The 23,380-nt window shown below is 40.7% G+C and overlaps 1 protein-coding gene across 3 annotated transcripts in view; it reads right to left on the bottom strand.

Annotated features, from left to right (window-relative positions):
- Positions 1-23,380, bottom strand: part of LOC117528687 (protein sidekick-2-like) — a 562,122-nt gene that overhangs the window by 207,627 nt on the left and 331,115 nt on the right. For all 3 annotated transcript variants that reach the window (XM_034191315.1, XM_034191316.1, XM_034191317.1), the window contains exons 2-4: positions 15,299-15,461; positions 10,974-11,080; positions 10,585-10,732 (exon numbers count right to left, since the gene is read on the bottom strand). In XM_034191315.1, the coding sequence (XP_034047206.1) occupies positions 10,585-10,732; positions 10,974-11,080; positions 15,299-15,461 (418 nt within the window). The remainder of the gene's footprint in view (positions 1-10,584; positions 10,733-10,973; positions 11,081-15,298; positions 15,462-23,380) is intronic.

Raw genomic sequence — 23,380 nt, 5'->3', positions numbered from 1 at the left:
TTAGTGTGGTGACATCACTTCCTGGTGTCGCTAGCTGCGAACTTTGCTTCATATTTGACTAAATATAACAACTTTATCATATACTATGTAAACGCTAGCAAGAAATAAACATTTCTAAAACTAGAAACACTGTTTTTGTAACCTGATAACATGTGGAGTGATTTACAAGAAATCTAACAGTTGTTAGTGTGGTGATGTCACTTCCTGGACTAGCTAGCTGCTAACCACTTTGTTTGTGTTTAAATATAACCTTTTTGTTACATATTATGTAAAAGCTAGTGAGAAATAAACACTTTTAAAACTGGAAATGCTGTATTTGTAACCTGATAACACCTCTGAAATGATTCAGAAGACATATTGCAGAAGTTAGCATACACACCAACTTCCGCTAAATCAAAGCTAACTTCTACACTTGTTTAAAGCTCATAAATGTAAATATTGTTTATGATTGATTGACAGAGGGGCTTTAATGAACATGTACAAACTGTAAGTAAGATGATAGGATCTTAATAATTTATATATATATAGACACTGAACAAAATGAACAAAAATATAAATGCAACACTTGTTTTTGCTCCCATTTTTCATGAGCTAAACTCAAAGATCTAACCCATTTTCTATATACACAAAATACCTATTTCTCTCAAATACTGTTCACAAATCTCTCTAAATCGGTGTTAGCGGAGCACTTCTCCTTTGCCAAGATAATCTATCTCACTTCACAGGTGTGGCATATCAAGATGCTGATAAGACAGCATGGTTATTGCACAGGTGTGCCTTAGGCTGGCCACAACAAAAGGTCACTCATAAAAAAACAAAAACAAACACCTGAGGGAGTTTTTCCTTAGCACTGCTCCCAATGTGCATGATCAGAGGGCTTGGGAAGGTCAGACCATATCGTTGTGAAGTGCACTGATGTGACTTTTGTTGTGATTTGAAGCTATATAAGTAAACTGAATAGATCTGACATAATGATGAAAAGATTTTTTATTTTCTCTCCGCCTTCTTGCATACGTCACAGGGCTGGTAGCTCAGTAGGATAGGAAGTAATGCCATGTGTAGACCTGTTTGTGACAGACATTTCATCTGCATTGTCTCACTTCACCGAGCTGTAAATGAATACTGGTCATGGCTGGGGAACTAATCTGAGTCAGACTTGGTGTTAGTTTCATCAGATGAGATGGGATGAAATATATTAGTCAACAACCATGTTTTTCATGACTAAGACTGAGATGATGAAAAGACTCTTTCAGTGTTCTAAAACATTGGCAAAGACGATGTTGACATACATTACTGATGACGAAAAGACAGGACTGTAATGTTTTGCATGAAATAAAATGTGCCCATTTTCACCTCCAAGTACTTAACTGCATTCAGAATGTTGCACAGCCACCCAGGCAGACAACTGTATTCCCAGACAGCAAATGGATCAGGGCTGGATGTAGTCCAACATCCAGTACCAATCCTGAAAACAGATCTGGTCCAGGTAATTTTTGCACCCTGGCCCAGATCCGACACAGCTCCACTTTACAGTTCTGGAACACATCCGGACCAGATCTGAACTGGATCCGCAAAAGACCAACCGTTTACAGCCGATATCTGGCACGGATCTGGGACAGATGTGGTCCGCATCACAGCACTATGGCAAGAACCTGTGGTTAGCATAACGATAAGCAATTTTATCTGCATTCGGCAGAAACTGTCCATTAGCGGTTATAAACTCAGGGTGAGGGGGTGTTAGTGAGTACTCTGTAATCGTGATCGTCACTGAGGTTTTTTTAAATGCTTATCGCAAAGCGGTTTGTTTCTTTACGACAATCAAGTTTTATAAGTCCATGGACACTGATCTGTGTGTTACAGATACAAATCAGTTTCCTTGGATCCATGGAACTTACTCCTGTAAAACCTGTTCCTGCCATGGTGCTGTGATGCGGTCCACATCTGTCCCAGATCCATGCCAGATATGGGCTGTAAATGGTTGGCCTTTTGCGGATCCAGTTCAGATCTGGTCTGGATCTGTTCCAGAACTGTAAAGTGGAGCCCTGCCGGATCTAGACCGGATCTGTTTTCAGGATTGGTACTAGATGTTGGACTACATCCGGCCCGGATCTATTTGCTGTCTGGGTTTTCTCTATTACTGCTGCCACCTTGTGGCTGCAACACAAAACTACACAGAGCGAACAGATATTGTGGAAGAAATGGCTTGATATCTGGTCCCATTTTAAATATCATGAGGTTGACAAGAATACCAAATGTTTCATTGCATCTGACGGGAAGCCTTGCATAATGTAAATATAGGGAAAAAACACCACAAACCTTCAATCATTCAACAAGTGTATTTTGTCAAGTAAATACAACATTAATTATTTCAGGTGTGTGAACCACTATATTGGCTGAAATGGTAATCAGAAATAATCTTTTTAATCTAAGACAGCAATGTCGAGTGAAACAAGACTAAAATACATTGAGTTCTCCTTTGACTAAAACTAGACTAAAATAACAAGACTTTAGTCAAATAAAACCTGATAAAAGTATGTGAAATTGCTAAACATGACAAACTAAAGAGGACACAAGACTAAGACTAAATTTAAAAACAAGTGACAAAATTAACACTAGTTAGACTATTGTCCTGCTCAGGGGGAATAGTGGACTCTCATCCGCTTCATGCTATGGAATCTGGAGATACACCAGCATTAATGGGTGTTCATGGGAGTTCTTCTTCTTCACCTTACATATGCCAGTGGACAAGTCAAACTCAAAATTTTGCTTGAAGTTGTCTGGTGGTCAAGTGATGCACAGACCTTAATACCAACCCTTGATTACATTACAAATTTACGAGATTAGATAGAACTTTATTGATCCATTGGGAAGACTCCTTCAGGGAAATTGAGGTTCCACCAGTATTGTATAGCAGCACACAGGGTAAGAAGCACACAGAGTAGTAAATGTAAAAGGAAAAAACAATTGGAGAAAATGACTGGAACAATAGTCTTCCCTAACATGTCTTGGTCAACAAAGGAATTTTGCCTGGAGGCGTATTTCGGTATCACCCTGTACATTTCAAATCTGTCATAGGCTTATTTATGTTGCACAATTGAGTGCTGATTTGTTCTGTACTATCTATTTTATTAGTAATGACTGCGAGCTGAACAAATTATAATAAAAATGATGCAGTCTGACAATAAAAGCCATGCATAGCAGAGCTGGATATAAAACAGGAATATATTTGTTGTGCCTCAGCGGACACGAGCATGGCTGCATGTTGTTCAAGCTGATGGTCTCAAAAGTGTGAGAAGGCCGCATTAAATGAGAGCTGACGCTAAGCTTGCGGCCCGATTAGACTCTGTGTATCTGCCAGCATCTGTCTGATTGGTGCAGGATAAACAAACACCTTCCTGGACAATTAGGAGCTGCGACTCTCGCAGAGTCAACAAACACCAATACGTGTGCACGCCTGTGAATATCAATGTGGCCTGACACAAAGCGAGCAAACAAGCGGTAAATGCAAAGCGTCCTGTAAGCGCCACTCTTTGTCAGCCGAGCTTCACTGCTTCGCTTCTGATAAGAGCCGATGCCGTAGCAACCAGCCGCACCATTGGTTGAACAATCACTGTAGAAGAAGGCGATATTTTCTCATAGGCCTTCTTCTGTGCGTTCAGAGTGCTGCAGGTAAGTGACTTGCACGCACTTATCACATTATTCAAGTGAGAGAATTATGTTTTTTCACACATCTGTACTACAAGCAAAATACAAAGCCTGTGCTTGTGGTAACCTTGAATGGTTTAATTCAAATCTATTTATTTTTACAGGGCCAAAGCACAACACAGTTTGAACCACATAGTGCACATGAACAAGGGTGAATATTACCCAGCCCCTGAGCAAGCACATTGGGAACAGTTGTAAGGAAAAAATAAAAACACTCCCATGTGTATTTTTTTTTTTCAATTACAGGAAAGGAATTGGGCGGCACGGTGGCTTAGTGGTTAGCACTGTTACCTCACAGCAAGAAAGTTGTGTGATCGCTTCCCCCTGGTTCTTTTTGTGTGGAATTTGCATGTTTTCTTCGTGTTAGCATGGTTTTCCTTCAGGGGCTTCAGCTTCCTCCCACTTCCAAAGATGTGCAGGTTAGATGAATACTGGAAACTTTAAATCATCCACAGATGTGAGTGAGTGTGTGGGCGTGTTTGTCTATACGAGGTCTGTCAAAGTATAGGCCCTTTTTATTTTTTTCAAAAACTATATGGATTTCATTCATATGTTTGTACGTCAGACATGCTTGAACCCTCGTGCGCATGTGTGAGTTTTTCCACGCCTGTCAGTGACGTCATTCGCCTGTGAGCACGCCTTGGGAAGGACTGGTCCAGCCCCCTCGTCGGAATTCCTTTGTCTGAGAAGTTGCTGAGAGACTGGCGCTTTGTTTGATCAAAATTTTTTCAAAACCTGTGAGACACATCGAAGTGGACACGGTTCGAAAAATTCAGCTGGTTTTGGGTGAAAATTTTAACGGCTGATGAGAGATTTTGAAGTGATTCTGTCGCTTTAAGGACTTCCCACGGAGCGGGACGTCGCGCAGCGCTCCCAGGCGCCGTCGTCAGCCTGTTTCAAGCAGTTGGGCATGTTCCAACTTGTCCTTAAGGCTTCCAACGGAGGTGTTTTTCCTGTTGCGCTGCGCTGCACCGGCTGCAAGCCGACGTGCGAATCCGCCCGCACGTCTTTCATTAAAAAAAAATCTCCTTTAACAGTGGAATATCCGGATAAAATGCTGAAACTGACTTCTTCTGAAACTTCTCTGTTCTCTCACGACGTCCCGGGTCAACAGAGGCTTAAATGTGGAGGTTTTCAGCTTGAAACAGGCTGACGATGGCGCCTGAGAGCGCTGCGCGATGTCCCGCTCTGTGGGAAGTCCTTAAAGCGATAGAATCACTTCAAAATCTCTCATCAGTCGTTAAAATTTTCACCCAAAACCAGCTGAATTTTTCGAACCGTGTCCACTTCAATGTGTCTCACAGGTTTTGAAAAAATTTTGATCAAACAAAGCGCCAGTCTCTCAGCAACTTCTCAGACAAAGGAATTCCAACGAGGGGCTGGACGACTCCTCCCACAAGGAGTGCTCACAGGCGGATGACGTCACCGACAGGCGTGGAAAAACTCACGCATGCGCACGAGGGTTCAAGCATGTCTGACGTACAAACATATGAATGAAATCCATATAGTTTTTGAAAAAAAAAAAAGGACCGTTACTTTATGGACAGACCTCGTATGTGATAGACAGGTGCCCTGTCCAGCACGTACTCTGCCTCTTCACCACTGAGTCCTGGGATACGATCCAGCCCCCCTGTTATCTTTAATTGGAATAAACTCAAGCAGACTAGACTTACTGCAGTGACCATCTGCATTGGCCAGACTGACAACAATAAAACAAAAGCATGAAAATTAATAGGCAAACAAGAGAGAAATTTTGCAATTTAACCCTTTGGGGCCGATGCCGTCATATACAACGGCTAAGACCAAGCTTTACTAAATTATAAATAACTTTTTAATGATATGAGATAGAAACTTACTTTTTTTTTTTTTTTTTGCTGAAAAGTTAACTCCGCGGACTTTCGAGCCAGCCATCGGCCATCTTTGTACTCCTCATAGAAGCTGTGTGATGACGTGTGCAATGTGAGTGTCCAATCAGAATTGGTTCACCATCACATGGTTTTCCAAAATCCAATTGTAGGGCAGATTTACCTCACGTGAAAAGCCAAAGATCGTTTTCAGGAGTGATATGTTACTAGTTGGCCCGTTTGAATAGCCCCCTGGGTGGTCCAATGAGTACATACTATTGGTCTCCAATGCGCCCTGCGTCATTATGCACAGCGATCAGTGAAAGCAGACGGAGCAGACAGAGAGCCTCTGATGACAATCTCACATGCTCAAACAAAGAGTGTGTAACTATCAGGATTGCTCTACTATTTTGCGTTTGAATGTTACTGGATAACTCTGTTGCTTTCTCAGCGGAAAGCACTGTTTACTATATCAATGGAGCGAGGGAGAGAGCTGCTCCTCAGACTGTAAGGAGCCAAAGTGGGCCAAAGTGTGAATGAAAGCTGCTTTAGGAGCAGCACAGAAGACTCCAAAACACAGTAGAAGTAGACATTTGTGATGTAACCTTTGTGTAATAGCAGACAGAAATTGCTTTGAGATGAGACAAACAAAACGCATGGACGATTTTGTATATACTGTTCAAAATATGCATTTGTGTTTATTGTTTGAACCTTTTTGTTCTACAGTCTTTCACACAAGACCTCAAATTACCTTTATAAAGTGTCAAAACAGTTGTTTATTATAGTTTGCTGTGTGTTTTGAATAAATGTATGTGGAAAATTATTTTTCACTTTACTTCTTCCTTTCTTATTTTTGATTGCAAACCTTTATTACTAAGTCCCTCCGGCTGCTCCCTTGTTTGTACTTGGGGTCGCCACAGCAAATCCAAGCTGTGTGGAACGCAATCATCCAAATGTTAACCAGGTACATTCCAACATTACAGCGCATTCTTCAGCGAGAGCTGGTTTCCCGAATGTAATTGAAGCTGTTAACTGCACACATTTTGCAAATTCCGAGGCCATAAGAAGATCATTTGTAACCTTCACTAATGCTGTTTCTGTACTATGATGAATTCTAAAACCTGACTGAAACTCTTCAAATAGACCATTCCTCTGCAGATGACCAGTTAGCTGTTTTACAACTACCCTTTCAAGAATTTTTGAGAGAAAAGGAAGGTTGGAGATTGGCCTATAATTAGCTAAGATAGCTGGGTCAAGTGATGGCTTTTTAAGTAATGGTTTAATTACTGCCACCTTAAAAGCCTGTGGTACATAGCCAACTAACAAAGATAGATTGATCATATTTAAGATCGAAGCATTAAATAATGGTAGGGCTTCCTTGAGCAGCCTGGTAGGAATGGGGTCTAATAAACATGTTGATGGTTTGGATGAAGTAACTAATGAAAATAACTCAGACAGAACAATCGGAGAGAAAGAGTCTAACCAAATACCGGCATCACTGAAAGCAGCCAAAGATAACGATACGTCTTTGGGATGGTTATGAGTAATTTTTTCTCTAATAGTTAAAATTTTGTTAGCAAAGAAAGTCATGAAGTCATTACTAGTTAAAGTTAATGGAATACTCAGCTCAATAGAGCTCTGACTCTTTGTCAGCCTGCCTACAGTGCTGAAAAGAAACTTGGGGTTGTTCTTATTTTCTTCAATTAGTGATGAGTAGAAAGATGTCCTAGCTTTACGGAGGGCTTTTTTATAGAGCAACAGACTCTTTTTCCAGGCTAAGTGAAGATCTAAATTAGTGAGACGCCATTTCCTCTCCAACTTACGGGTTATCTGCTTTAAGCTACGAGTTTGTGAGTTATACCACGGAGTCAGGCACTTCTGATTTAAAGCTCTCTTTTTTAGAGGAGCTACAGCATCCAAAGTTGTCTTCAATGAGGATGTAAAACTATTGATGAGATACTCTATCTCACTTACAGAGTTTAGGTAGCTACTCTGCACTGTGTTGGTATATGGCATTAGAGAACATAAAGAAGGAATCATATCCTTAAACCTAGTTACAGCGCTTTCTGAAAGACTTCTAGTGTAATGAAACTTATTCCCCACTGCTGGGTAGTCCATCAGAGTAAATGTAAATGTTATTAAGAAATGATCAGACAGAAGGGAGTTTTCAGGGAATACTGTTAAGTCTTCTATTTCCATACCATAAGTCAGAACAAGATCTAAGATATGATTAAAGTGGTGGGTGGACTCATTTACTTTTTGATCAAAGCCAATAGAGTCTAATAATAGATTAAATGCAGTGTTGAGGCTGTCATTCTCAGCATCTGTGTGGATGTTAAAATCACCCACTATAATTATTTTATCTGAGCTAAGCACTAAGTCAGACAAAAGGTCTGAAAATTCACAGAGAAACTCACAGTAACGACCAGGTGGACGATAGATAATAACAAATAAAACTGGTTTTTGGGACTTCCAATTTGGATGGACAAGACTAAGAGTCAAGCTTTCAAATGAATTAAAGCTCTGTCTGGGTTTTTGATTAATTAATAAGCTGGAATGGAAGATTGCTGGTAATCCTCCGCCCCGGCCCATGCTACGAGCATTCTGACAGTTAGTGTGACTCGGGGGTGTTGACTCATTTAAACTAACATATTCATCCTGCTGTAACCAGGTTTCTGTAAGGCAGAATAAATCAATATGTTGATCAATTATTATATCATTTACCAACAGGGACTTAGAAGAGAGAGACCTAATGTTTAATAGACCACATTTAACTGTTTTAGTCTGTGGTGCAGTTGAAGGTGCTATATTATTTTTTCTTTTTGAATTTTATGCTTAATAGATTTTTGCTGGTTATTGGTAGTCTGGGAGCAGGCACCGTCTCTACGGGGATGGGGTAATGAGGGGATGGCAGGGGGAGAGAAGCTGCAGAGAGGTGTGTAAGACTACAACTCTGCTTCCTGGTCCCAACCCTGGATAGTCACGGTTTGGAGGATTTAAGAAAATTGGCCAGATTTCTAGAAATGAGAGCTGCTCCATCCAAAGTGGGATGGATGCCGTCTCTCCTAACAAGACCAGGTTTTCCCCAGAAGCGTTGCCAATTATCTATGAAGCCCACCTCATTTTTTGGACACCACTCAGACAGCCAGCAATTCAAGGAGAACATGCGGCTAAACATGTCACTCCCGGTCTGATTGGGGAGGGGCCCAGAGAACACTACAGAGTCCGACATTGTTTTTGCAAAGTTACACACCGATTTTGAATGATTTAAAGTATATACTGATCGGCAACATATTTGTGATTGATTGGCATGAATGATTTCATAATGAAGTCAGAAGTCATACGATGACATCATACAGTCAAAAACACATATTTACTTATACATTTATTACATGATGTGTACTGCACACAGGGTATGCATCAGCCCTCTCATGCCTTTCATTAACTTATCTGGTGCTCACATCAATGTGGACAGCTGTTTCTAATTTTCCATAATCCACCCAGCTTCCACAAATCATTTATTAGGTGGCATACACATGACATTGACTGGATATTACATGTACAAAGCATGTTGCTTTTGCAGTTGATCTGGTACATTAAAGTGAACTGGGATGGACAAACTCACTCACTTATCTACATTTTTACTGTATAAGCCCTACACTGTCACCAGTGCAGGGAAATGTAGCACAGCATATCTTTTGCCATGAAGACTCAGATTTCGAAGCTTTCATTAAAATTCACCGAATCAATAACAGCTTTAATCTCTAATCTTTTTGTCATCAACTAACCAATACAAAACATGCATGTGATTAAAAAAACAAAACAAATATCAGTTTTAACTCACCTCTCTACTGTTTGCAGCCGCTGACCTGGATGCTACCTCCTCCACCCCACCACCATCAGCCAGTGCCTGTATGATGCCTGTGTAACACCTGCCTTCTTTTGATGGCAGAATCTGAAATCTATGTGCCCCTACACTCCATCACAATGGGGACCTCTGCCAAAGACTGTACTAACATTCTGTACAACATCCTGACGGATTAAAATCATCATCTTTTTCTTGTCTTCTGAGTCTTCATGGTAGAATAAGAGTTGATGATGGGTAATTGTAACTAATATGCTGAAATAATTTTGTATGGGTATAAAGTACACATTCTAACAGCATTAACATACTTGCTGTTTCATGAATGTGGGAAAAATAAAGTTTGTACCCAAGAAATATGTAAACATATGTCTGCAGCATTATATTTTTCCAATAAGCTCAATTCAGATGATATAACAGCTGCAGCACTGGGAATATTATACCAAAGTGAGAAAAAAACAGAAGACAATACAATTATTTCAGGTTTCTCCAAAGAGCTGTGACATGCCCACAAAAATTACATCATTTGCGGCGCCTTGCCTCACACCATCCTGACATCAGTGAACATAAAACAAGCTTCATACTTGATGTCAACTCTGGCATGGCAGAGCTTCAAGCTGAACAACAGAAGAGGAGGAAGCGCCTGCCCACATTTATTTGTCTGGATGGCAAACAAAATTCCATTTAAAAAATGAAACTATAGCGAACACGGTACAGCCAACACAAGCACACAGACAATCACACGCGTGCCTCTGATGTGCACGCGCACATGCTCAAGCACGCAGATCCAACCGGGGTTGAACACTGCCTGTCAAACACATCATCAATTGAGGCTTTTTGTCCGATTGTGTCTAATTGGTTCCCCTGCTGCTTGCTCTGTTTCTCCCCCTCAGTCCCTCTGGCTGTAAAGCCAAAAGGGGCGAGATAATAACCCTGTTATCATTGAGAGGTGATTCAGCGATGAACACCAGGCCGGCGCCAACGTTCATCAGCAATTCTGCTCAACTTCAGTTATGCTGCACACATGTGCGCGCAGCACTGAACTTCTGTGAGGTAAAAGATATTCTGCATCAGCAGCTCTGCTTTTGCTAAAAGCTCGCACACAAGAACACAAGAAGAAATATGAAGGCACCTCCTCACAGTGAGCAATCCAAGCGGAGGTTCTGCACTTACATGCGGCTGCTGGAGGGAATTTTACGCCCGTCTCTGAACCACGTGATCTGTGGCCTTGGGAAACTGTGTATCTGCGGCGCATGGATGAGCGCACCTTTGCCCTGGGATACAGTTTGAGACCTCTCGCCCTCCACGAAACTGCCCATATCTGACAAACGGAAAAGAAGTGAGTTTGCAGAGTGAGAAAAAGAAAACATTGGCAGAGGAGCAATCAGTTCACAATGCACTCCTTCTGTATAACACAGAAGGTGATAAAAAAACAAACAAATGTCATGATTAGCATGTTATGCTTTCTATTCTTTAGTCAGAGTGACTCATTCGCATGAGCTTTTCATGCTAACGGAATCCTCCTCGTACCCTCTGAGATGCATGCAGACAACTGCACTTACAGGCAACCTGCACTTCAGTCGTGCACTGCATTATGGCGCCCACTCGGTTTCTAACGATGCAGCGGTAGTGGCCAGCGTGCGATCGGTCCAATGAAGGGATCAGATATCTAATGGGAACAAACAGCACAAAGTGCCATTAGTCATAATCGCCATGACAAGCAGGAACATCTGTTAGGTATTTCTGCAGACAAGATGCTTTTGTCTGACACACAGTTCAAATGATGTACATGGTAGTCAGAAATGATCCATAAATGGGAACATACTGTTCTTTTATATACGAGGTCTGTCAATAAAGTATAGGTCCTTTTTATTTTTTTCAAAAACTATATGGATTTCATTCATATGTTTTTACGTCAGACATGCTTGAACCCTCGTGCGCATGCGTGAGTTTTTCCACGCCTGTCGGTGACGTCATTCGCCTGTGAGCACTCCTTGTGCGAGGAGTCGTCCAGCCCCTCATCGGAATTCCTTTGTCTGAGAAGTTGCTGAGAGACTGGCGCTTTGTTTGATCAAAATTTTTTCTAAACCTGTGAGACACATCGAAGTGGACAAGGTTCGAAAAATTAAGCTGGTTTTCAGTGAAAATTTTAACGGCTGATGAGAGATTTTGAGGTGATACTGTCGCTTTAAGGACTTCCCACGGTGCGAGACGTCGCGCAGCGCTCTCAGGCGCCGTCGTCAGCCTGTTTCAAGCTGAAAACCTCCACATTTCAGGCTCTATTGATCCAGGACGTCGTGAGAGAACAGAGAAGTTTCAGAAGAAGTCGGTTTCAGCATTTTATCCGGATATTCCACTGTTAAAGGAGATTTTTTTTTTAATTAAAGACGTGCGGACAGGTCCACGCGTCGGGACGCAGCCGGCGCGAAACACCTCCGTGTTGATAACCATTTGTAAAATCCAGGCAGCTTTTGATGGCTTTCAGTGGAGTGAGTATATGAGAAATTGTTTAACAGCTGGGCATGTTCCAACTTGTCCTTAAGGCTTCCAACAGAGGTGTTTTTCCTGTTGCGCTGCGCTGCACCAGCTGCAAGCCGACGTGCGAATCCGCCCGCACGTCTTTCATTAAAAAAATCTCCTTTAACAGTGGAATATCCGGATAAAATGCTGAAACCGACTTCTTCTGAAACTTCTCTGTTCTCTCACGACGTCCTGGATCAATAGAGCCTGAAATGTGGAGGTTTTCAGCTTGAAACAGGCTGACGACGGCGCCTGAGAGCGCTGCACGACGTCTTGCTCCATGGGAAGTCCTTAAAGCGACAGTATCACCTCAAAATCTCTCATCAGCCATTAAAATTTTCACCGAAAACCAACTTAATTTTTCGAACCATGTCCACTTCGATGTGTCTCACAGGTTTAGAAAAAATTTTGATCAAACAAAGCACCAGTCTCTCAGCAACTTCTCAGACAAAGGAATTCCAACGAGGGGCTGGACGACTCCTCCCACAAGGAGTGCTCACAGGCGAATGACGTCACCGACAGGCGTGGAAAAACTCACGCATGCGCACGAGGGTTCAAGCATGTCTGACGTAAAAACATATGAATGAAATCCATATAGTTTTTGAAAAAAATAAAAAGGACCTATACTTTATTGACAGACCTCGTATATATATATATATATATATATATATATATATATATATATATATACACATATATATATACATATATATATACACACATACACACACGCGCAGTGAGGAAAATAAGTATTTGAAAAAACCCTGCGATTTTGCAAGTTCTCCCACTTAGAAATCATGGAGGGGTCTGAAATTAAATCATACTCTGCGGGTGCTCTTCTGCAAAGGGGACAGGATGACTGCACCGTATTGAAGGGAGGATGGATGGGGTCATGTATTGCGAGATTTTGGCAAACAACCTCCTTCCCTCAGTAAGAGAATTGAAGATGGGTCATGGCTGGGTCTTCCAGCATGACAATGACCCCAAACACACAGCCAGGGCAAGTAAGGAGGGGCTCCGTAAGAAGCATTTCAAGGTCCTGGAGTGGCCTGGCCACTCTCCAGACCTGAACTCAATAGAAAATCTTTGGAGGGAGCTGAAACTCCAAACCTGAAAGATCTAGAGAAGATCTGTATGGAGGAGTGGAGGAACTGGTGGAAATATTGAACTCCAAGGATGCCAAAAAGTTATATTGGACTCGGCTATGCCTCATCCAATATAACTTTTCTGAATCCAATATTTCTCTATGTTGGACGACTTGCCATCCATCAACTGTTATGTTCTCCACCCCCCTCCCAAATTAAGCAAACAACAAAGAATCAAGTAAATTATATCAATTTATTTTGTTGTGAACAGCATATGAATGCTTCTAAAACATCAGTAGTGTGCTTGTCTACCTTCTTAGTATTTCTGGCATCCTTGGAGTTCAATATTTCCTCCAGTTCCTCCTCTGTGAACTCAGCAAACCTCACTGGCAGACGATTTTCTGCTGTTGTTGACATGTTTGTTGCCATTTTTTCAAGCAGCGTCTGTCAGCAAGTTCCTGACCTCCGCTACCTCATTAGTGATGTCATCTCATGAATAACTGTATATCGCGCTCTGATTGGCTAGCTGTCGGCAGTAAGCTCTAACGCTATTGGTCAGTGGGAACCGAGCCAGTATAACTTTTGGTCCTAGCCTTTTTGGATCCCTTTGGATCCAACATAACTTTCAGGCACCAATCATGCCAACATACAGGTAAATGATGGACAGAAAGGCTAATCTGTGATTGACTATTGCAATCTGAGTGGAGAACATATATATATTTCTAGAATAGGGGACTTGCTTAGCACACGTCCAGAAGTCTTGAGCCGTAGGAGAATTCCTATATGATCCAGGTCTAATCTTGGAGTTTTCCACATTCGTAAATTGCATGGAACACATTAAGCCAGACTTTCCACATTCAGGCTGTTGGTTATTGCTTCCTGTATACAAACTCGAGATCTGCACACTTCTTGGTTGGACACTCTGTCATGAGCTAAGCTGTATGTATTCTGTGAGTAAATCACGTACACCTGCACCGTTTCCTCAGGGTGTGTGTAACAAAGAGATTCAAAGAAGGCCTGTCGAAACTGGCACTTACGTTCAAGTGAGCCACAGTAGATTTATGATGATGCAGGTATCAAACTTCTTGGGAATCAAAGTGAAACCTAAACCCAACTACTGAGTCTGCATCCAAAACAGCAGAGACTGACCGGTCTTACAGTACTTGATCCTCTTCCATTTGGTACAGTCATATCTGTGCCCTAATGATGATGATGTATTCATGATAACCAGTGGACAGGCAGCCCGAGAGCCAAGTTGCCTTTAATGGGTTTGCTACAGCTACTCACGAGCGTTGAATCTGCTCCTGTCATGTTTCCCTGCACTGCAATTCAACAAGATAGAGGAGTGGGGATGGTGGTGGTGGTGGGGTGGCTGCAAGGGTGGGGATGGGTTCTGATTAAATGGATTCCAGCCCTCGTCTTTGATCAGAGCTGGTGAAGAATAACAAGCAGAGGGCAGGCCTGTGAGGCAAATCTAAGGACTAACCTATGAGAGAGAGAGAGCACTGTCAAATGTTGGGGAGAGACACCAAAAAGAGAAGGAGGAGGAACTGAGTGTGTGTGTGTGTGTGTGTGTGTGTGGGGGGGGGGGGGGGGGGGGGGGTGTTAGGCAGCGATAGAAATCAAACACTGCCACCTGAAAGTGTCGAGAGGGACGAGTCAGGCTTTGACTCATGAGCGCAGAGAAACACAGACTTTCACTGTAGCCCACGAGCAGCGCACAAACACGCGGCACGCACTCATGCACACTTGCTCGCACACACATGCAGACCTTGGTTTGCATATGCTTCCTCTTGACATGCTGGTGCACTATTTCAGCATTATGCTTAGAGCTGAAATATGTATAAAGAAGCAGGAGAGGAATCTCATGGTCGTTGGGAGAAAAAAAAACTTTTGACAGGCCAAAGCACAGTACCCAACCCCCCCACCCCCCAAACATTGACGAACGAGAATTTGAGGACAACAAAAGAGGCGAGGTCTGTGCGCTGACTATCTCTGCATGTTAAACGCAGTACAAGGTACAAATTGGAATAAATTTGACAATCCCCTTAATGCAAGATGTTATGTCTCGAGGGAGACATGCAGTCAAATAAAGCCTGAATAAATCCATAGAAATGAGTTTGAAATGTAAATTAACGGGAGCAATTGAGCAATTAGTTGCATTTAATTGCAGCTAAAATGTCCCAGTGTAGAAAGTTAATTATACTGTCTGAATGAAAATAAAAAAGAAAGATGCTGATAACATCAGTTGTGTTGGGCAAGGTCGGGATTTCTTTCCTCACCGGTATTCCAAGGAAAAATGTGTCAGCTCAGAGCCGTTGTAGATCCACTTGAATTCCAGGGGCCAGCTACCCTCAGCCATGCAGGTCAGAACCAAACGGTTCCCCTCGAGGTGAACCTGGGTCTGAGGCGGCTCCATTTTAAAGTAGGGTGGGACATCATCGACTGAAAAAAAGAGATACAGGACAAGAGAAAAAGTAAGAACAAAAAGACACCCGGGTCATCATTTACCAAACTATGCGTAGAAAAGGTACGAACAAAATTTAGTATGTGCGTGAGTATAAAAAGTCTATATTTAACAGATAGGTGGATGCCACTTTTATGTACATCAGTAAGTATCAGCTGCTGACAAATCTCACGTTCCAAAGCACATGCTCATGCATGTTCTTGGCAATTTGCATTCAGAATCAACCTTAATTCACCACATATGGTAAGGCAACACCTGTTTGTTGCTCACGTTCCTTGCCGGAATAAAGTCCAAGAGAGCGAAGAAAATCAACACTCGTGAAACAAACATTGAGGTGCTTGTGTGTTCACAGTCGAAGCAAAAAGCATGAAAAACAAATACAATAAATGTACCATTAGTTGCATTATTAGATGATGGGGCATTTGGCTACCTTAAGAGAGTCATAGTTACTCCTGCTGTTTACCTGTGCTTCATCGAATTTCTTCAGTTTGACATTCAGAGCACTGGGCAGAAATCGCATTGTGTCAACACCCGCCGTGGGCCTTCACAATGCTTCCATCCATCCATCCATCCATTTTCTTCCGCTTTATCCGGAATAGGGTCGCGGGGGCAGCAGTTCAAGCAAAGCCGCCCAGCCCTCCCGATCCACACACCTCCCCCAGCTCCTCTGGGGTTAACCCCGAGGTGTTCCCAAGCCAGCCGAGAGATGTAGTCCCTCCAGCATGTCCTGGGTCTTCCCCGGGGCCTCCTCCCAACGGGACATGCCCGGAACACCTCTCCAGCGAGGCGTCCAGGGGGCATCTGGAAAAGATGCCCGAGCCACCTCAGCTGGCTCCTTTCGATGTGGAGGAGCAGCGGCTCGACTTCGAGGTCCTCCTGAGTGACCGAGCTCCTCACCCTATCTTTAAGGGAGCACCCAGCCACCCTGCGGAGGAAACTCATCGCGGTCACTTGTACTTGTGATCTTGTTCTTTCGGTCATGAGCCAAATCTCATGACCATAGGTGAGGGTCGGAACGTAGATCGATCGGTAAATCGAGAGCTTTGCCCCCCTACTCAGCTCTCTCTTCACCACGACGGTCCGATACAGTGACTGCATCACTGCAGATGCTGCACCGATCCATCTGTCGATCTCACGTTCCATCCGTCCCTCGCTCGTGAACAAGACCCCGAGATACGTCACAATGCTTTTTATTTTAATTAAACCGCAGCAGTTCTAAGTCAGCTGCTAGGTGCCAGCCGATGCGACCCGCGCAGGGGAGCCCCCGACAAGCCCTCTGGCATGGCGCTGGGCACTGCCCCGCAAACAGCCTGCTCTCTCGTGTCGGCAGAAGAAGCTACCGTGAGGTGGGCCGGCAAGGTCCGCGCAATCCGGCAACTGGGAGGGGGAGGGAGGAGGCCGATGGGGCAACTGCTCCCCCAGCTGTGGCGCGAGCTCAGCCCCGCTTTGCACACCAAACCCTTAGAGCCAATGCTTGTCCCGAAGTTACGGGTCTGACTTCCCTGACCCGCCTTTGTTCCAACATGCCAGAGGCTATTCACCTTGAAGACCTGCTGCGGATATGGGTATGGCCTGTCGCGACAACCCATCTTCACTTGTGTCATGATATTTATTTAGGAATCTACATCACTTATGGGAATAATTTTAACAAGTTAGAATAAGGATTTTTTGCTTTTTTCCATGGAAATATTTGTACACATGGTTTAAGGTAAATGCTTCAACATTACAATTTAGTTTGGAATGTGTTGCAGACCTTAAATGTAGGAATGGATGTATATTAACAACTGATATGAAGCTGACCACACAAAAAGTGACATAACTTGGGTTCATACAATCTGCAATGAAATAGAGAAAGTAAAGGTAGAAATCTCTGCAGGTTTTAATTTGCATTTTTCACACCATTCCAACTTTTTTCTGATTTTGGGTTGTATAATATGGTAATCTGCCCTGTGAAACATCCAGAAAAGCTTTAAAAAAAACCCTGTCGTGGTTTGTAATATAAAGTAAAAAAATATATCTGATTCAGAATCTCGCACCCTTGTGACCCTTAATTGGAGTAAGTGGGTAGTGAGAAAGGACTGATTCAGAATCTCTATCCACATCCTCACCAACAGCATTATTCTGTTCAATTATTTATTTATTTATTTACTTATATTTGCAATCTGTCTCTGTCAACACGGATTTTTCCAGATGAAATGAAAATTGCCAAGGTAGTCCCATTATATAAAAATGGAGACAAACATAAATTCTCTAATTACAGGTCAGTATCATTGCTTCCACAGTTTTCTAAAATTATGGAAAAAGTTTTTGTGACAAGGTTGGATAAATTCACTGAGAAACATCATATTTTAAATAATGCTCAGTATGGATTCAGAACAAAACATTCGACAGCTATGGCAATTATGGAATTAATATAGAAAATATCAACAACAATAGAAAATAAGGATTATTTAAGTATTTTTATTGACTTGAAAAAAGCTTTTGATGTTATTGACCACTCAAGATTGCTTCACAAGTTACAACAATATGGAATAAGAGGTGGGTAAAAAGCTACTTAGAAAACAGAAAACAGTTTGTTCAGATAAATAATATCAAATCAGAATTGTGTAATATTGCTTATGGAGTACCACAAGGATCAGTACTTGGACCCAAACTGTTTATTTTGTATATCAATGATTTTGTGAATGTATCTAATGTGCTTGGTAGCATTTTATTTGCTGATGATACAACGCTGTTTTACTCTGGATCAGATATACAGGAAGTAGCACAAGTGATAAAAACAGAATTGGAAAAGGTTAAGCATTGGTTTGATATAAAGAGACTGTCACTAAATATTAATAAGACAAATTTCATATTGTTTAATGACAGAGCAAAAAAAAAAATAACATGTCATTACAAATAGATGGAATGGATATACAAAGGGTAAAAGAAATGAAATTTTTAGGAGTCATAATTGATGAAGATCTTACATGGAAGTCACACATAAATTACATAAAAGGAAAAATAGCGAAAGCCATTGCTGTTTTGCATAAAGTAAAATATTCATTAAATAGTTATGGTTTATTAACATTGTACAATTCATTGATTTTCCCATATTTAACTTATTGTGTAGAAATCTGGGGATCAACATATACAACTTATATACAACCTTTGTTTATTCTGCAGAAAAGGGCTTTAAGGGTGATTAACAACAGTGGTTTTAGAGATCCATCTAATCCATTGTTCATTAAGTACAGGGTACTTAAATTTCGTGATTTGGTCGATTTGAAAATATTACAAACAATGTACCAAGCTAATAAAAATGCTTTACCAACAAACATTCAAAATATGTTTGAGAAAAGAGTAAGTAGTTATAAACTGAAAGGAATAGAAGTCTTTAGAAAACCAAGATACAGAACCAGAGTAAAAGAACGGAGTATTGCAGTAAATGGTGTAAAATTATGGAACAATCTCAACAAAGAAATTAAAGAATTAAGGTCGCTTAAATTATTTAAAAAATGTATTAAACTAGATGTATTAAGTAAGTATGAAACTATAAAATAAGTTAGTGGGCTGTAAGGAAGTATAAAAAAAATGTAATTTGTTAATAATGTATAAAATGTTTTAAGTTTAAAAATGTAACATGTCAGAGATGTAATCTATTTAATAATGGTCATAATTATGAAATAAGTCAGTGGTATGTGACAAGTTAAAGAAATACAATCTGTTAAATAATGTTGAAAAATGACGCTGGATATTGAAAGATTGTATTGTAAAAAGGGGCAGAAAATATAAGACTTGTTCTTCTCTCTGCTCCTTTTCATTCTGGTAATGGAGATGCTTTATTTCTGCTTTTCTGTTTTTTTTCTTTTAAATGAATGAATGAAATAAATAAATGAATGAAATTAATGAATTTATCTCAATAAGATTTGTTATTCCTCCAACTTTCAAAGAGTGATTTAATGAGTACTTTTTCATCGTTATCATAGTTTTCCAAGCTTGATGTACCATTTCAGAAACCTTGGTCCAAATGCCACTTATGTGCACCCATTGAATTATGGAAAAACATGCATTCAAACACTGCAGAAGGCCAAGGCTATGTTCCATGTTCTTCCAAAACTATATATATAAAAACTGCCTTGAGAGAGCTAGAGGTGCTCGCATGGGGCAGGGACAGTAGCCAGACAGTTTATTATCATCAACATTGATAACAATCTCCTGTCATTCAGGTACAGATACAAATTATTTATTGTCATGTAACCAATACAAAGAAGGTAAGATGCAAGCCTTTCAGTGCAAATATAAACTTGAGGAAACCATGTGCAGACTTGAAAGGTCTGGGGAAGAAAAGAAAAGAAACAAAATTTAACAGAATGAAAGCGGTATGTCCAGAGAGCAAATTAAAAAAGAAAAAAACAATTCTAAGAACATAGGAGCAAAAAAGAGATTGCCTATAAAATGAGAAAAGTATGAACAAAACGGTGGCTATTTCAAATGGCAGTGGATATTGCACATAAACGAATATTGCACTCATTTCAAGTGTGGCATGTGACGTGGCAATTTTGGTTCCAGTGGTATTCAAAGCTCTAACAGCAGTTGGGTAGAAACTGTTTTTCAATCCATTTGTTCTTGCATTAATGGCCCTGTACCGTCTGCCTGATGGCAGTAGCTCAAACAGAGAGTGGCCAGAGTAGGATGAGTCCTTTTAGGATGGTGTTGGCTCTCCTGAGACAGTAAGAGCCATGAAGGTGCCCAGTGTGGGTAGAGGGCACCCAATGATCTTCTCTGCCATTTTGGTAACCCCCTAGAGCTCCTTCCTGTATCGTCCTGTGCAGCTGGCAAACCACATGCAGAGGCAGTATATGATGGTGCTCTCCACGGTAGAGTGGTAAAAAGACACAAGCAATCTCTGGTTTATCTTATTTTTCCTGAGGATTCTCAGGAAGTGGAGTCTTTGCTGTGCCTTCTTTACCAAGTGTGTGGTGTTCCCGTCCCAGGTCAGTTTCTTGAGTTTCTATGTGGACTCCCAGTAAACTGAAGTCCCCTGACCCTTTCCACACAGGTCTCCCCAATGATAATGGGCTGAATGTCTGTTTTGTTTCTCCTGAAGTCTATGATTAGCTCTTTGGTTTTGGATGTGTTTAGGAGCAGGTTATTTTCTCTACACCACACCATCAACTGTTCCACTTCATCCCAGTACAAACATCCAGCAACATTACAATTTGATATTATTAATTTATTATGTGATCACTGGAACTTAATCTGAGCAAGTATTTCTTTGCAAAAAAAAAAGTCTTTGTCAAAGTCTGATTACATGGGAACTGTGTTTGTACACAAGCTAGACCACAATGCAGTGTGCAGCACCAGTTGGTGACCATTACTGAAATGATCCATTAAGAGTGGATAAAACCATTGTCAGAAATGTATTAAAATATGAAAGAAATTCCTGATCTCACCATGTAAAGTAGGATAAAATGATCCATAAATAACATCCTGATCCCAATCAACATGAATATTCTGGGTTCTTATTCTTGAAGAGACTTTCCCCAATTTTTGTATTGAACAATTACAGACCTTTCAAGAAATTAATCAAAATGTTCAAAATGCTCTGAAGGACTGATCACTGTGTCATAGTTTCACAAAACCTTCATCGTCAGTTCGACCATGTAATTTCATTGACTTTTTTTTTTTTTTTTTTTTTTAGAGAAAAGTAAAACTAGAAATTTGTAGAAACTTTATTATGTAAACATTCAGAAAATTATACAAATGGTTTTTATTCCAGTTGTTATTGGCCTATGATACTGAATAGACTGCTGGGCAATTCTATGGTAACGGAATTACAATCTGAGCTAATCTGTCATGGTTAGATGCCATATGTCCAGATTTTGCTGCTGTTGTAATTCCGTTACCATAGAATTGCCCTGGCAGTGGACCATTAGTCAGGTTCATAATATAATTGTGTTGACTTTTTTTGGGGAATAGGAAAATTACACAATTGAAACAATGAAAGAACTGAAACAATGAAAGAAAATCCATGCTAGCTAAAGCCACAAGTGCGTATTGACAATGAAGGGGAAGTAGCTCTACTGATTCTGAAAAGCACAGCTATGTTGTGATGTGGACGCCCACTGATGCACTTGCTTGCCAGAGATTGTCAAGGAGTCTAACTTTAAATTCAATGTACATACACCTTCACTTTGGTTGTTTTAGCCTTTGAATTATTTAGTAAATGTGTAAAACATCCCAAAAAAATGTAATATTTAAGGATTAAAAATCACAGTTCTAGGTCATTTAGAAGCAGCGATGGTTGAAACAGTTAAAGGGTTGACATTTTGTAAAATCCACAATGGCCCCCTTATGGATAGGCTAAACCTCTCCAATTTGTTACCATTGCATTATCTGGCTCTGAAATTTCAAGTTTAGCTGTTAAATCAAAGCTGTAGGTTCCTTATGTAATGTAATAAAATTTTTTGGAGACTTGGAAAGCTATACATATTTAGAAAGCTTATGAACCCTGAAATCAAGAATGGTGTTGCTATTCGTTAGCTGCATGCTATGAAGTTGACCCACAAATAACCAGAAGTTAAGAAAGTGAAAAGTTATGGGGCTGTTCCACAAAGCATCGCTCCGTCCCGTTTCCTCCTGAATTTAGCAAGCTGGGGCGTGTTTTGAAACATCATAATAACTTCTTGATCCATTTTTGTCAATCTTGAACAAACTTGCTATATATAGTAGTTACGGTGATCATTGGTAAAAGATTTGAAATTTGGGGTCAAATTTTATAACAGTTTGAAAATTTCACCCCAATTTGCAAAATCATCACTGGTATGTGGTAACATCTAAGTGTTCATAGTCTTAACAGCTTCATTTATGTTCCAACAGCTTTTGTTTTCTGGCAGGTTGCCAGGTCTCCAACTTAAATGTGAGCCAGTTGTCAGGTCTGTATATTACAAGGCAAGCCAAATTAAGGCGTTTCATCCCATTTTAGCATTTGTTTAGATCATGGGCGATCGTAGTAGAATGCTGCCCTGTGGAACAGGGGTGTTTGTTCCCAATGGTCACCAAATTGGGAAATCCAAGATGGTGGCCATAGCAATCTTTGAAAAAAATTTAACCTTTTTTGGATTTCTCATTTCATAAGCTTTCAAAAATATTTATTGTTTACCAAGTCTTCAAAATTACATTACATAAGGAAACTGACCAAAAAGGTAGTAAATTGACAAAAGGGTAAAAAAAAAAAAAAAAATTATGTTGGTCATTTAAACAAACCAAAGATGGCGACCATATAGGTATTTGAGCAAATGAAAACATTGGTTTTCTGAATGCTTACACAATAAAGTTTTCAATAACATGTAGTTCCCTAAAACCCCAAGAATGTTTCAAGCGGAACACAGTGAACCTATTAGAATAATTCTGCATACAAAGAAAGAAACCAACACAGGCTGGTGGAATATAAAAAACATAAAAATTATTGCATTGATAGAGGAAGTACCAAAGAGACGATGGTAAAAACAGGGAAATAGAAACAAAGTGAAGTAGTGACAAAGTATACCACGAAATAACAACAACAACACAAAAGAGCAGTATTTCAGTGAGCTCCTTGTAAGCAGACAACCAACAGCTCAGAAGAAGCTATTTCCATTTTTCTTCAGCACTGATTGGGAACTTGAAGGTCAACTGAACAGCCTGCCAAAAAGCACGTGGAATAAGCTGTTACTGCAAAAGCAGTGTACTCTTTCATTTCAAATTGAAATGTGCTGGCAAAGAGGTAGAAGAGCAATTTGTGCAGTAGAAGAAGTGTAAATGAACCCTTCCATACCTCAGATCAGTAAAAGAAGATGGGGAGAGAGAAGGAGGAGGAAGGTGTGGGGGGGGGACACAAAGCAGATGGAGAAAAATACAGCAGAGATTGTATGTA

The sequence above is a fragment of the Thalassophryne amazonica genome, chromosome 16 (genome assembly GCF_902500255.1).
Source record: "Thalassophryne amazonica chromosome 16, fThaAma1.1, whole genome shotgun sequence".
Classification (NCBI taxonomy): Eukaryota; Metazoa; Chordata; class Actinopteri; order Batrachoidiformes; family Batrachoididae; genus Thalassophryne; species Thalassophryne amazonica.
The sequence above is the reverse complement of the archived record's forward strand: the minus strand, read 5'-3'. Positions and strand labels throughout refer to the sequence as shown.